This window comes from Myxine glutinosa, chromosome 13 (assembly GCF_964187855.1).
Source record: "Myxine glutinosa chromosome 13, kmMyxGlut1.1, whole genome shotgun sequence".
NCBI classification, from domain to species: domain Eukaryota; kingdom Metazoa; phylum Chordata; class Myxini; order Myxiniformes; family Myxinidae; genus Myxine; species Myxine glutinosa.
In genome coordinates, this window is record NC_136273.1 from 104,820,098 (window position 1) to 104,835,204 (window position 15,107).

Consider the following 15,107-nt stretch of genomic DNA (forward strand, 5'->3'; position numbering starts at 1 on the left):
GGGTTTGGCAGCCACTCGCTTTTTTCAGCCGGCAACTCCGGCCGAATGAGTTAAACTACAGCACGTTCGACCGCGAGCTGCTCGGGCTATTCCTGGCCGTTCGCCATTTCCGACACCTCCTGGAGGGCCGCCCGTTCACGGCTTTCGTCGACCACAAGCCGTTGGTCTACGCAATGGCTAAGGTCACGGAGCCGTGGTCGGCCCGCCAGCAGCGCCACCTCTCCGCCGTGTCGGAGTTCACCACGGACATCCAGCACGTCGCCGGCAAAGACAACGCCGTGGCCGACTGCCTTTCGCGGGCCAGCGCGAACGCGGTCCACCTCGGCGTGGACTTCACGCTCATGGCGGCCGACCAGACCACCGACGCCTCGGTGCAGGCACTCCGCGTGGCGGACACGGGCCTCCGCCTGGCCGACATCCCCTTCGCGGGCACCGTCCTGCTCTGCGACGTCTCCCAGGGCCAGCCTCGTCCCATCGTGCCCGTTTCCTGGCAGTGCCGCATCTTCGCCTCCATCCACGGCCTTTCTCACCCGGGCCGGAAAGCTTCTCAGAAGCTGGTGTCGGCACGTTTCGTCTGGCACGGCCTTCGACGAAACATCCGCGACTGGGCCAACGCCTGCACGGCCTGCCAGCGAGCCAAGGTCCACCGCCACACCCAGGCCCCGCTGGCACCTTTCGCCGTGCCTGAACGGTGTTTCGACCACGTCCACGTGGACCTGGTGGGTCCCCTGCCCCCCTCGCGGGGGTTCACCCACCTGCTCACCATGGTGGACAGGACCACCAGGTGGCCGGAGGCCGTGCCCCTCACCTCCACCACCACCGCCGACGTGGCGCAGGCGTTCATCGCCACCTGGGTCGCGCGCTTCGGCGCACCAGCGGACATCTCGTCCGACCGCGGCCCACAGTTCACGTCTGAGCTTTGGGGCGCGGTCGCCCGTTCGTTGGGGGTCACGCTGCACCGCACCACGGCCTACCACCCCCAAGCCAATGGGTTGTGCGAGCGGTTTCACCGCTCCATGAAGGCCGCACTCATGGCCGGCCTTCAGGACGACGGTTGGGCCGACCGGCTGCCGTGGGTCCTTTTGGGCCTTCGCACGGCCCCCAAGGAAGACCTCCAGGCGTCCGCCGCCGAGCTCGTCTACGGCCAGCCACTCCGCGTCCTGGGCGAATTCATGCCTGACGCTACCAGTCCCTGGTCCGCCGCTTGCCAGCGCTCGGACCTCCAGGAGGCCGCCCGACGATTTGCCCCCGTGCCGACGTCCCGCCACGGTGGCCCCCAGTCCTACGTCCCCCCGGCGCTTCGCACAGCGGAGTACGTCTTTGTGCGTCATGACGCGCACCGGGGGCCACTCCGGCCGCCGTACGACGGGCCCTTCCGGGTCCTGCGACGGGGCGACAAGTCTTTCATCGTCGACTTCGGCGGCCGGCCGGACCGGATTTCTGTGGACCGCCTCAAACCGGCGCACATGGACGTCGACCGACCACCACGGTTGGCCCTTCCTCCGCGGCGAGGCCGCCCCCTGTCCACAGTTCCCCCCGCTCGACCACCCACCACCACGTCAGACCCCTCCCCACGACCCTCCAGGGGTCGCTTCGGCCGGGTCATCCGGACCCCCCTTAAATTGACCCTGCCGGTGCAGGTCGATTCTGGAGGGGCGTGTGTAGCAGTTACCGCTGGATGTACATAATCGCCTTGCACCGGCCAGAACACGGCCAGACGCGCCTCTCCCGGGCATGCCCGGACTCACTGTTCCCGGGCACGCCCGAACCTCCCGGGCACGCCCGCTATCGCCTTTCCCGGGCATGCCCGCTCTCGCCTTTCCAGGGCTCGCCCAGAGCGTCCGGGCATGCCCGCTATCGCCTTTCCAGGGCTCGCCCGGAGCGTCCGGGCATGCCCGCTATTGCCTTTCCAGGGCACGCCCAGAGCGTCCGGGCATGCCCGCTATCGCCTTTCCAGGGCTCGCCCAGAGCGTCCGGGCATGCCCGCTATCGCCTTTCCAGTGCTCGCCCAGAGCGCCCGGGCACGCCCAGCCTCGACTTGCCAGGCCGCAGCCAAACACGCCCGGGCAGGTCCAGACTCGCCTTTCCAAGGCTCGCCCTTGATACCCGGGCATGCCCGGTATAGCTTTTGCCGGGCAAACTTCCCGACATAAATGTGTATATATATTGTTGCCCGAAAAACGGGCTTGTCAGAATACCTGAGCTGTTTTGTTTCAATAAAGCAACTCGGACGAATTCCGTCTTTGGTCGCAATTCTTTCGACTCGCGTTGGAGCGCAGTTCCTTCAGTAACATGCATATTAGGCCATGAACAGCGCAGGAAGGTCTTGAAGCGCCGATACATCCATGTCATTAATGTGCAATGTAGTAACATGCATATTAGGCCATGAACAGTGCAGGAAGGTCTTAAAGAGCCCGTATATATCAGCCGTATATCAGTAAGCCGTATATCCATGTCATGAATGTGAAATGTAGTAACATGCATATTTCCTTTGATACGTCTCATCTCTCCCTTCCCCTAATCAACTTCCTCCATTTGTTTGTGTCCATTGCCATGCGCCCCACCCTGGTTGGCAGCCAAAGACCAGACGGCAGAAGCGGGTGTAATTCGCAAGTTAATAGTCCCAGAATACTGCTGGAAAACAAATCCGCAAGTTAAAAAGTTCTACCTTGTGATGGGTCAAGACGGAAACATAAATGATGAACAGAACAGGTGAGGCTTGATGAGAAAAGTTTTGACAGTAATGACATCACGATGCAATTTAAGAAACATTACAAATAAACGTTTTGGACTTTACATTTTCAAAAGCAGGGCAAGGTATTCATGCGTGCGTCGGAAGGACGTCAAGCGGGAGGACCTGTCCACCAGCACTGGTTGTTGGTGGACGTTCCAGTTCCCACGGTGTCTTTCAGGAAGTGTAGGCGAGTTATTGCTCGCATCCTGAACAAATGACAAATTCCTGCCCAAATCACCTTCAGTTGAACGTCAGGCTGAGCCAGCCGGTTCGTGAAAGACTTGGGCCAAAAAACGTTCCCCAACCTATTCCACAAGGGTGGGGATAGTTATGACATTTCAAGAAGTCGTCACCATTTGTTTTAGTTTTCTACTTCATTACTGGAACACATATCACATATTTTGTCATAACAATACCCTCTTGGTGTCACGTTCTCATTATTTTCCCTCGGATGTGCAGGATGCAGTACCTACTGAGTGGTCAAAGCTGGCTGGAGTTGTGGCCCTCTGCGGGATATTGCACACAAAGCGACGCACACAAAAAATTTTGTCAGGATCTTGAGACCTTCAGTGTAGACTTTCAGGCCCATGGTTGCAGAACATGAGGCCTGCCTGGGTGATCAAATGAGCATTCAATTTCAGTAACTAATGATAAATTTCCCACTAGCAATTCTTTCTTTTTTTCATTTTTAATAAACTAGACAATTCAGAGTAAGTGTTTGTGCATTATCAAACAGTTCAATGAATATAAAGTTCCAAATGTTCCATATCCTACAATATATATTACAGATGTTTCAACATTACGTCTGATCTTTCACATTTTTCTGGTGTCGCAGATTCACTGTGGTGTTGGGAGACCGTATTAAAGAGCCTTCACAAAGTATTCACACACTTTTTCACATTTTGTTGTTTCAGTCTGCATTTTTTTTTTTTTTTTTTGTATACTGAATCGAGGCTCGTGAAAGAGCTAACATTTACTTCACAAACAAATCAACCAGACAAACAAAATACCCAAAAAGAGGGAGCGGAAAACAAGATGGGGAGAGAAGGGGAAGCACACAAACACAACATTTGAGAGCAGGGAGATGTGTGGAAGGGAGAGGGCTTGGGGGCAGGAGGCGTGGGAAGGGGAGGGGGGGGGGGAAGTATAAAACACAAGGACACCAAGGACTTCCTGGACAGAAGTTGGTATTTCAAAAAAGTGGATTTGGGGTGAAATTAGCGGGGGTAGAAAAGATCAAGGTTTTCGATGGGGGAAGATAAGAGATGGTGGTGAACAGCTGTTTTAAAGACCTGGAGGGAGGAGTGGGATTGAAGAGAGTGAGGGAGTTTGTTCCAGAGGCGGGAGAAAAGAGAAATGAAGGAGTGAAGGTGAGCAGAGAGCCTTGATTTTGGCAGTTTAACCATAAGATTCGGATTGACAGTTGGTCGAGTTGAGAAAGTGCATCTTGTGGTCCTGATTAATCGATATTGTTTTATCGATACACGATGGGGAATTACCGACCACACCTGAGTGTTTACATCATCAAGAGGAGCTTCAGGAGATGTAAGGTGGAGGATGTTGAGTTAACTGATGAAGCGCCAAACGTAAGAAACCTCTTTGTTGTTTACACAGTGGGGGTCTTAGGAAGATCCCCCGACAGGTGGTTTAGAACTGTCTTCTGTCTTTAACTCAGTGGGGAAAGTTTGTACAATGTGGTGTCCATCTTGTTTATCCCGTATAATGTATTGTCAATCTTGCCCCACCCCTCTCCCTTCCACAGATCTCCCGATGTTCCTGTTCCCCACTGTTGTTGTGCTTCCATCTCTCTCTGCCTTCTTATGTACCACTCCCTTTATTATATGTTCTATGTGTTAGCTCTTCCACGAGCCTCGACTTAGTATAGAAAAAAGAAAAAAAAAAAAAAGAGGGTTGCAGGCAGATCGTTCCAGACTACACATAATACCCGGTAATGTCAAAGTAGATTTTTTTTTGAAGAAATTTAAAAAAATACTCATTACATACGAAAAGCTGAAATGTTTTGCATCAATAAGTATTCACCCCCTTTGCTATGACACTCCAAATTGAGCTCAGGTGCATCCAATTTCCTTTGATCATCATCAAGATGTCTCTACAACTTGATTGGAGTCCACCTGTGGCCAATTCAATTGATTGGACATGATTTAGAAAGAAACACACCTTTCTATATGAGGTCCCACAGTTGACAGTGCATGTCAGAGCAGAAACTCTACCATGAACTCCATGGAACTGTCCGTAGAACTCCGAGATATAATTGTGAGGGGGCCTAGATCTGAGGAAGGGTATAAAAAAATTCTAGATTGTTGAAAGTTCCTAAGAGCACAGTGAGCTCCATCATTAGGAAATGGAAAGAATATCGAACTACACATACTCTTCCTAGGGCTGGCCGTCCGACCAAGCTGAGCAACCGGGCAAGAAGGACAGTGATCAGGTAGGTGACCAAGAACCCAATGACGACTTACAGAACTAGAGATCCTTGGCTGAGATGGGAGAACCTGCCGGCAGGACAGCATTTTCTGAAGCACTTCACAAATCTAGGCTTTATGGGAGAGTGGGCAGACGGAAGCTATTCCTGAGAAAAAAGCACGTGACAACACGCCTGGAGTTTGCAAAAGGGCACATGAAAGACAGACCACGAGGAAAAAGATTCTGTGGTCTGTTGAGATGAAAATTGAACGCTTTGGCCTGAATGCAAAACGCTATGTCTGGTGGAAACCGAGCACAGCTCATCACCCATCTAACACCATCTCTACCGTGAAGCATGGCGGTGGCATCATCATGCTATGGGGACGCTTTTCAGTGGTAGGGACTGGGAGACTTGTAAGAATAGAGGGAACAATGAATGGAGCCAAATACAGGCAAATCCTGAAGGACAACCTGCTTCAGATTGCAAAAGACCTTCGACTGGCGAAGATTTATGTTCCAACAGGACAATGACCCCAAGCATACAGCCAAAGCAACATGGTCCAGGCAATCCAGCCCATTTTTTCACTCAACTTGGAACAAATTGCAACAGAATTTTTTTTGCCACAATGCATTTCTACAAGGTCCCCAGAACAACATACTAAAAGTCCCAAGCAATCCCAACATGCGAAATATGTCAAATTTGCATAATCCAATATGGCCGCCAATCTGCAATTATAGAAGTTAGTAATAGCAATGAAATAATAATTATAACACTAATTATGTACAGATAGTTCCCGACCTACGACGGGGTTACGTTCTGTCATGTCCGTCGGATGTCGGTTCCGTCGGAAGTCGGACCCCCTTTTGTGGACCTGTATTTTTCAGGTAGTAGTTGGGTCATAGCTCCAAAGTACGTGTACTATCATAGTATCATGTGTTAGTCTTATGACGTTAATTACATGGGACATGTATTTCAAGTTAGTATTATGTCTTGAATTACATGTACCTATTATTGGCTTGAATTACATGTACCTATTAATATACGTATACAAGTACGTATACATGGATTATTTGGGACATTTTTCACGTCCGTTTTCCATCATATGACTTTGGAATGGAATATGAGATTTAGGCCACCGGCAAGGCACTGGGACCTATAGGGTCATTCAGCGCCGATATGACTTTATTATGTACCATGTATTGATACGTATTCAAGTACGTATCCGGGCATGGTTTTGCTTCTTGGTGGATGTACGTTCGCTCAGGCATCCTCTTCCAATAAAGTCCAGTTTCGTCGACGTTGAAGATTTGTTCTGGTAGGTATCCTTTTTCAACAATCAACTTGTCGAATACCTCCCGGAACCTTGCAGCTGCACCTGCATCTGCACTTGCAGCTTCGCCGCTTACTCTCACGTTATGCGGGTTATTTCGTCTCTTAAAACGACTAAACCAGCCTTTGCTGGCGGTAAACGTTTCCGTGTAGTCGGTGCCAGCCCGCACCTTCAAAACGTCGAAGAGACTCTTAGCCTTTATCGTCATTCGGGTTGCCACCCGTCCCGTATAATACGAGATCGTCCCGTATTGGAGAATAAAATGCAGTGTCCCGTATCGAGTCAATACGGGACGCGATTTGTCCCGTATTTTCATGCACACCATCCTTTCATAATACACTACGTCTTCACAATGGTTGGAATGACATGATAGTTAATAAAACCAAAACCGTTTCGCAAGACATAGCGCAGATGTTCCCAATCAAAATTTGCAGAAGAGAATGGCAGGCAAGTTCAGTGTCGACATCACCGTTGCCCTAGTTACGGAGACTCAGACGCACGTTTTTTTTATGTCGGCCAATTACAGTGCAACAAGTCCACCGGTGAAACGCAAGAGGCTGTCAAAGTACAGATCTGAATGGCAGACGGAATACGAGTGGGTCAGTCTATCAGTGGGAACGAGTACAAGGCAAATTGTACGGTTTACCGTCGAGCTTTTTCGATCGCCCATGGTGGACTGTCTGAGGTGAAGCAGCATGCAGCAGTGGATAACCATGTCCGAGCAGCATGCAGCAGGTGATAACCATGCCCGAGCAGCATGCAGCAGGTGATAACCATGTCTGAGCAGCATGCAGCAGTGGATAACCATGCCCGAGCAGCACGCAGCAGGTGATAACCACGCCCGAGCAGCATGCAGCAGGTGATAACCACGTCTGAGCAGCATGCAGCAGGTGATAACCATGTCCGAGCAGCATGCAGCAGGTGATAACCACGTCCGAGCAGCATGCAGCAGGTGATAACCATGTCCGAGCAGCATGCAGCAGGTGATAACCATGTCCGAGCAGCATGCAGCAGGTGATAACCATGTCCGAGCAGCATGCAGCAGGTGATAACCACGTCCGAGCAGCATGCAGCAGGTGATAACCATGTCCGAGCAGCATGCAGCAGGTGATAACCATGTCCGAGCAGCATGCAGCAGGTGATAACCACGTCCGAGCAGCATGCAGCAGGTGATAACCATGTCCGAGCAGCATGCAGCAGGTGATAACCACGTCTGAGCAGCATGCAGCAGGTGATAACCATGTCCGAGCAGCATGCAGCAGGTGATAACCATGTCCGAGCAGCATGCAGCAGGTGATAACCACGTCCGAGCAGCATGCAGCAGGTGATAACCATGTCCGAGCAGCATGCAGCAGGTGATAACCATGTCCGAGCAGCATGCAGCAGGTGATTAGCACGTCCGAGCAGCATGCAGCAGGTGATAACCATGTCCGAGCAGCATGCAGCAGGTGATAACCATGTCCGAGCAGCATGCAGCAGGTGATAACCATGTCCGAGCAGCATGCAGCAGGTGATAACCATGTCCGAGCAGCATGCAGCAGGTGATAACCATGTCCGAGCAGCATGCAGCAGGTGATAACCATGTCCGAGCAGCATGCAGCAGGTGATAACCATGTCCGAGCAGCATGCAGCAGGTGATAACCACGTCTGAGTAGTGAAAGAGCAGAAGACACGGAGGGTAATCGCTCAATTCCTTTTACCTCAGACATCCCCTGAGGCAGATATGGTATGTTGTTGTATAGGCTAATTTATGTACTGTTCTGATTATATATTTGATTGAATGTTTTCCTGAATATTATAATAGTGAAAAATGAATAGGCTGGCGTAATTTCTACATCTCATTCCCCTCTCGCCCCCCCCCCCCATCCTCACTCCCCCCCCCCCCCTCCATCCTCACCCCCCCCCATCCTCATTGGCGGTGCAATTATTCACACCTGAAACGTGTAGTGAATAAAATGGTTGACTTCATGGAGAATTCCAATGAATCAGCAGAAGGAATCGTGCATTGCACTCTGCACTCTGTCGAAACACTTGAGCTTATCATTAGGTCAAGTTTCAGCGCTGACAACGCGAGTGTGAACTACGGGATCCACAACTCAGTCTCCACCATATTAAAGAAAAGCCAAAACAACCTGCTTCAGGGTAACTGCCCATATTGTGCATAACACAGTCAAGCATGCACTAGGACTAGAGAACTTGAGCATTCATGTTGAGAAGGTGGTTCTGAAAGTCTGTCGCCACTTCTCTATATCAGCCAAAAGAAGAGAGGCACTGAAGGAGTTTTTCGAGTTCTGTGAGATAGAGTTCCGAGAAGTCCTGCGGCATGTCACAACAAGATGGCTTTCCCTCAATCCAGCCATCTCTCGACTCATGCAAAACTGGTCCGCACTGAAGTCCTACTTCATCAGCCTTGGGGATGAGTGCCCCAGGCAAATCAGCACTGTGTTGAAGCTCAGCCCTGATTCTGGAGTACAGAAGGATGATGGTGATGTTGTGGAGGTTTACCTTCTCTTCTGTAATAACATTCTCTCCCTGTTCGAAGATGTTGTTAAGAAGCTTGAGGCCAATGCGACCCCCTGTCTAGAGCTCTATCCCATCATGCATTCCTTTACAGCCAAACTCACACACAGGCGAGATGACCAGTTCTATGGATACCTCACAAAAGTGAAGCTGCAGCGTCTCTCTCCAGTTGATGCAGGCAAGGCAAGGGAGGAATTCACTGCATTCATCGACACTGCCCTAAGGTACATTGAAAAATGGTTTGACTTTTCCGACAGCAACTGGCTTCACTGTCTTACGCCTCTATCTCTCCATGATGGCAAGCTTACCTTCAGTGACCTTGAAAAGGTCTGTGAAAAGCTCAACCTCATTACCAGCCTGAACATGGATGAACTGTACGATGAGTGCACGACAGCAAGCAGCCTTGTGGAGAAGCTCCAGGAGGGCGATCAATGGAAGACCTGAACATGGATGAACTGTACGATGAGTGCACGACAGCAAGCAGCCTTGTGGAGAAGCTCCAGGAGGGTGATCAATGGAAGACCTGAACATGGATGAACTGTACGATGAGTGCATTACAGCAAGCAGCCTTGTGGAGAAGCTCCAGGAGGGCGATCAATGGAAGACCTGAACATGGATGAACTGTACGATGAGTGCACTACAGCAAGCAGCCTTGTGGAGAAGCTCCAGGAGGGTGATCAATGGAAGACCTGAACATGGATGAACTGTACAATGAGTGCACTACAGCAAGCAGCCTGTGTGGAAGCTCCAGGAGGTCAATCAATGGAAGACCTGAACATGGATGAACTGTACAATGAGTGCACTACAGCAAGCAGCCTGTGTGGAAGCTCCAGGAGGTCGATCAATGGAAGACCTGAACATGGATGAACTGTACGATGAGTGCACTACAGCAAGCAGCCTTGTGGAGAAGCTCCAGGAGGGCGATCAATGGAAGACCACAGACGTGGCTGCCAAGTGGATGGCTGTATTTCAGGCAGCTGATCTCCCAAATATGCTGTCAGTCATTTCCTACCTACTGAGCATACCAGCCTCAGCAGGGTTTGTGGAGAGAATATTCTCCAGAATGGCCAACAAATGGAGTGACGTCCGGAACAGATGCTCTGTGGAGGTCATGAAGAGAGAGCTACTGGTCTCACTCAACTTCGACCTGTCCTGTGCTGAGTTCCACACTGTCATTTTGAAGGACAAGCCATTGCTTCAGGCTGCAAGGAGCGACAAAAAGTACATATGGAAGAGAAAATAATATGAGAGAGAGAGAAAGAGAAAGAAAGAAAGAAAGAGAGAGAGAGAGAGAGAGAGACTTTTGACTTTTGTGCCCTTTTATTATAAAAATACAAGCAATTCCACAAAGCGGTTGTAAGCAAAGCAACCAGTTTAAAGAAACATTTCGTAAGGATCATGAATTCACCAAAAGGAGCAAAGGATATTTAAAGGAAACCAGCAAGTATAAAAATTTTACAAACCAAAGGTGAAGACACAAACAAAACCACAAACAATTTCAAAGGAAATGCTCATGCAAGAGCTATGACCACATCAAGAGCAAATTAAATGTTTAATTAAATTAAGCGAAACATTGAGAGAGGGAGGGAGAGAGAGAGAGAAAGGGAGAGAGAGAGAGAGGGAGGGAGAGAGAGAGGTAGGGAGAGAGAGAGAGGGAGAGAGAGAGAGACAGAGAGATTTCATTCCTTTTTTTGAAGGAAAAAACCTTTTCCACCAATGCAGACAGGTAAAACAAAAAATATTTACAGGTCATGAGAGCATTTCTACAAATACAGACAGTGAGAAAAAGAAAACCATGGTTACAAATCAATACAGACAGCAAATAAAGTTGATATATACAGTCATAAAAAGGTACCATTTCGAAGCATTTCACATTACACCAAATAAGAGAGCAATGCTATATTACAAGTTTAATGTAAGGACTCCGTCAGTTAAACTGCACAAGGAACGCCGAACACACCATCGTTTCTGGAAGTCCCAACAGTTATCAAAAGACAATTCCAGGTTCAGCCGAGACGACACCAATGACCGAAGAAAGACTACAGCGTCATCCACTGGAACAACACTGTTCCGGATTTTCCTTTTCCTGGACACATATATAGCAAGTTTTGCCTCAGAAATTAAAAAGTTGGCTTAAAAACATTCATGCCTACATCTGGGTTTAATACTAAAACCAAATATAAAAACACAGTGTGTAAAAACCAACCCCAACCCTTGAATGACATGCGATAAAACAGTAAAAAGTGGTGTCAATCTTGGGCATCCAACAAAGGCATGAAAAAGAGTTTCCTGGGCATCACAAAAAGGGCACTTTTCAAGGACATGTGGACACATTCGGTGTATCAAAACGTTTGAGGGTAAAATGTGATGTGCCAATCGCCACTGCAAGTCTCCGGAGCGTTTGGCAATGGGTACCTTGTACATAACAAGCCAGTTTATCGAAGTAGAATGAGTAGTCTGGAGCATTCTCCTCCAGTGCGCTTGTGGTTCTGCAGGTCTATCAGAAACAAGGGTTTTGACACACATGCCATAAACAGAGGATTTTTCCATCAACTTAAAGGAGGTGAAACCTTGAAAAAGAAGCAAAAGCTCTGGAAAGGGGTGTTGGGATGAGAGAGGGCCAGCTTCCACCTGTGGAGCCCATTTTAGCTTGGTTTGCTTGAAAAAGCGCACAATCACAGAAAATATTCTCCCAATGACCCGAATGGACCTAACTCCAGTGGCAACAGCGATGTCAGCAGCTGGTTTCCACTTGTAAGGAGGAGGGGTTCTAAAATCTTTAACCTTGGTGCATCCAGCATCAATAAACTTTTGCATAAAAGTGCGATCACTGCAGACCCCTTCAAAAATGGGGTTTAAAAAAATTGGCTCGTTTAAGAACATTTCAAGAGAATAATTACTGTTATCACGGCGAACGGTAACCGCCTGCCATGCCTCCAGCACACTCCTGTAGAACAGGGGGACTGATGCCATATCGACTTTCTTGCTGCCAATAAGGAACAGCTCCTGATCATAGCCGAGTCTCCCTGCCTGCCGAAGCAGGCAGTGAGCCAATGCCTTCCACGGGACGTCAGTGTACAGCAGTCGACGAAGCGACAGGAGGCGAAAAGCCATAACTTTACTGGTAATGGCAATCAGACCCTGTCCTCCTTCAGCAACGGGTAGGTTTAACACACCAGGTTTGAGCCAGTGCTTCCCCCCCCAAAAGGAGTCAATAAAAAAAGATTGCAGTTTTTTAAGAATAAAATCCGGGGGCTGCAGTGCCATAAAAACGTGCCAAAGCATCGATGCTGCAAGGTTATTTATAATGAGGGTTCGGCCCCGATAGGAGAGTTGGCAGAGTAAGCCCTTCCATTTTTGCAGCCGCCTCTCAGTTTTAATTATGAGAGATTCCCAGTTTCTCAAAATGAAGTTTTCGGTACCAAGAAAGACACCAAGGTAAAGAACGCCATCCCATGCCCATTCGAGTTGCTCCGGCAGAGTCGGAGGAGTGGCGCCATTTTGCGGACCAAGGTAGAGAGCTCTGCTCTTTTTCCAATTCACTTTTGCCGAACTTGCCAAACTGAATTCATGGACGCATTGGACCAAGGCCAAGACGTCCTCATCCGAGTGAACGATTGCACAAAGATCGTCTGCATAAGCAATCACCTTGAACGGGTTCGCAGTTGGTTGAGGAACGAAACCGGGAAGACGTGCGCGCAAACGAACGAGCAAAGGCTCAATCGCGAGGGAGTACAGGAGGCCAGAAAGAGGGCAACCTTGACGAATGCCTCTACTAGCCGGGAAAGGCTGACATAAAATGTTGTTAACTTTTGCTAAACTAAAAATGTTATTATACAGTAGCTGTACGTGAGAGATAAAAAATTCACCAAAACCAAACCCCCGTAAAACAGAGAAAAGATAAAAGTGATCGATGGCATCGAAGGCCTTTTCCTGATCGAGGAACACCAGACCAACATTTCTTTGTTCGAGAGAGCAGATATCAATCATGTCACGTACAATAAAGATACTGTTGAAGGAGCTGGGCTCCAACGCGAGTTGAAAGAATTGACGCGACCAAAGATGGAAATTCGTCCGTGTAGGTTTAATAAATGTATCACACTCGGGTACTCTGAAAAGCCCGTTTATCGGGCAGCAATATATATATACACATTTATGTCGGGAAGTTTGCCCGGCAAAAGCTATACCGGGCATGCCCGGGTATCAAGGGCGAGCCTTGGAAAGGCGAGTCTGGACCTGCCCGGGCGTGTTTGGCTGCGGCCTGGCAAGTCGAGGCTGGGCGTGCCCGGGCGCTCTGGACGAGCACTGGAAAGGCGATAGCGGGCATGCCCGGACGCTCTGGGCGAGCCCTGGAAAGGCGATAGCGGGCATGCCCGGACGCTCTGGGCGAGCCCTGGAAAGGCGATAGCGGGCATGCCCGGACGCTCTGGGCGAGCCCTGGAAAGGCGAGAGCGGGCATGCCCGGGAAAGACGAGACCGGGCGTGCCCGGGAGGTTCGGGCGTGCCCGGGAACAGTGAGTCCGGGCATGCCCGGGAGAGGCGCGTCTGGCCGTGTTCTGGCCGGTGCAAGGCGATTGTGTGCATCCAGCGGTAACCGCTACACACGCCCCTCCAGAATCGACCTGCACCGGCAGGGTCAATTTAAGGGGGGTCCGGATGACCCGGCCGAAGCGACCCCTGGAGGGTCGTGGGGAGGGGTCCGACGTGGTGGTGGGTTGTCGAGCGGGGGGAACTGTGGACGGGGGGCGGCCTCGCCGCGGAGGAAGGGCCAACCATGGTGGTCGGTCGACGTCCATGTGTGCCGGTTTGAGGCGGTCCACAGAAATCCGGTCCGGCCGGCCGCCGAAGTCGACGATGAAAGACTTGTCGCCCCGTCGCATGACCCGGAAGGGCCCGTCGTACGGCGGCCGGAGTGGCCCCCGGTGCGCGTCATGATGCACAAAGACGTACTCCGCTGTGCGAAGCACCGGGGGGACGTAGGACTGGGGGCCACCGTGGCGGGACGTCGGCACGGGGGCAAATCGTCGGGCGGCCTCCTGGAGGTCCGAGCGCTGGCGAGCGGCGGACCAGGGACTGGTAGCATCGGGCACGAATTCGCCCGGGACGCGGAGCGGCTGGCCGTAGACGAGCTCGGCGGCGGACGCCTGGAGGTCTTCCTTGGGGGCCGTGCAAAGGCCCAAAAGGACCCACGGCAGCCGGTCGGCCCAACCGTCGTCCTGAAGGCCGGCCATGAGTGCGGCCTTCATGGAGCGGTGAAACCGCTCGCACAACCCATTGGCTTGGGGGTGGTAGGCCGTGGTGCAGTGCAGCGTGACCCCCAATGAATGGGCGACCGCGCCCCAAAGCTCAGACGTGAACTGTGGGCCACGGTCGGACGAGATGTCCGCTGGTGCGCCGAAGCGCGCGACCCAGGTGGCGATGAACACCTGCGCCACGTCGGCGGTGGTGGTGGAGGTGAGGGGCATGGCCTCCGGCCACCTGGTGGTCCTGTCCACCATGGTGAGCAGGTGGGTGAACCCCCGCGAGGGGGGCAGGGGACCCACCAGGTCCACGTGGACATGGTCGAAATGCCGTTCAGGCACGGCGAAAGGTGCCAGCGGGGCCTGGGTGTGGCGGTGGACCTTGGCTAGCTGGCAGGCCGTGCAGGCGTTGGCCCAGTCGCTGATGTTTCGTCGAAGGCCGTGCCAGACGAAACGCGCCGACACCAACTTCTGAGAAGCTTTCCGGCCCGGGTGAGAAAGGCCGTGGATGGAGGCGAAGATGCGGCGCTGCCAGGAAACGGGCACGATGGGGCGAGGCTGGCCCTGGGAGACGTCACAGAGCAGGACGGTGCCTGCGAAGGGGATGTCGGCCAGGCGGAGGCCCTAAAAAGTCAACGGTCGTCACGCCGAAGTGGCATTTGACCAGGTTGACAATTAAGCTGTGCTCGCTGAGGCGACCGAACAGTGTTCGGAGGTGGAGGAGGTGCTCGGCGCGAGACGTGCTGGCGACGAGGATGTCGTCCAGATAGACGAAAAGAAACGGCAGGTCGCGCAGCATGCCGTCCATCAAGCGCTGGAACGCCTGGGCCGCGTTCTTGAGGCCAAACGGCATTCGCA

General features: G+C 51.5%; 1 protein-coding gene across 1 annotated transcript in view; it reads left to right on the top strand.

Annotated features, from left to right (window-relative positions):
* The window catches only part of LOC137439162 (complement C3), a 421,636-nt gene extending 418,020 nt beyond the window's left edge, over nt 1-3,616 (top strand). Inside the window, exons 41-42 of the mRNA XM_068134902.2 lie at nt 2,577-2,712; nt 3,194-3,616. Coding sequence (XP_067991003.2) covers nt 2,577-2,712; nt 3,194-3,338 — 281 coding nt within the window. The 3' untranslated portion in view covers nt 3,339-3,616. The remainder of the gene's footprint in view (nt 1-2,576; nt 2,713-3,193) is intronic.
* The last annotated feature ends 11,491 nt before the right edge of the window (nt 3,617-15,107 follow it).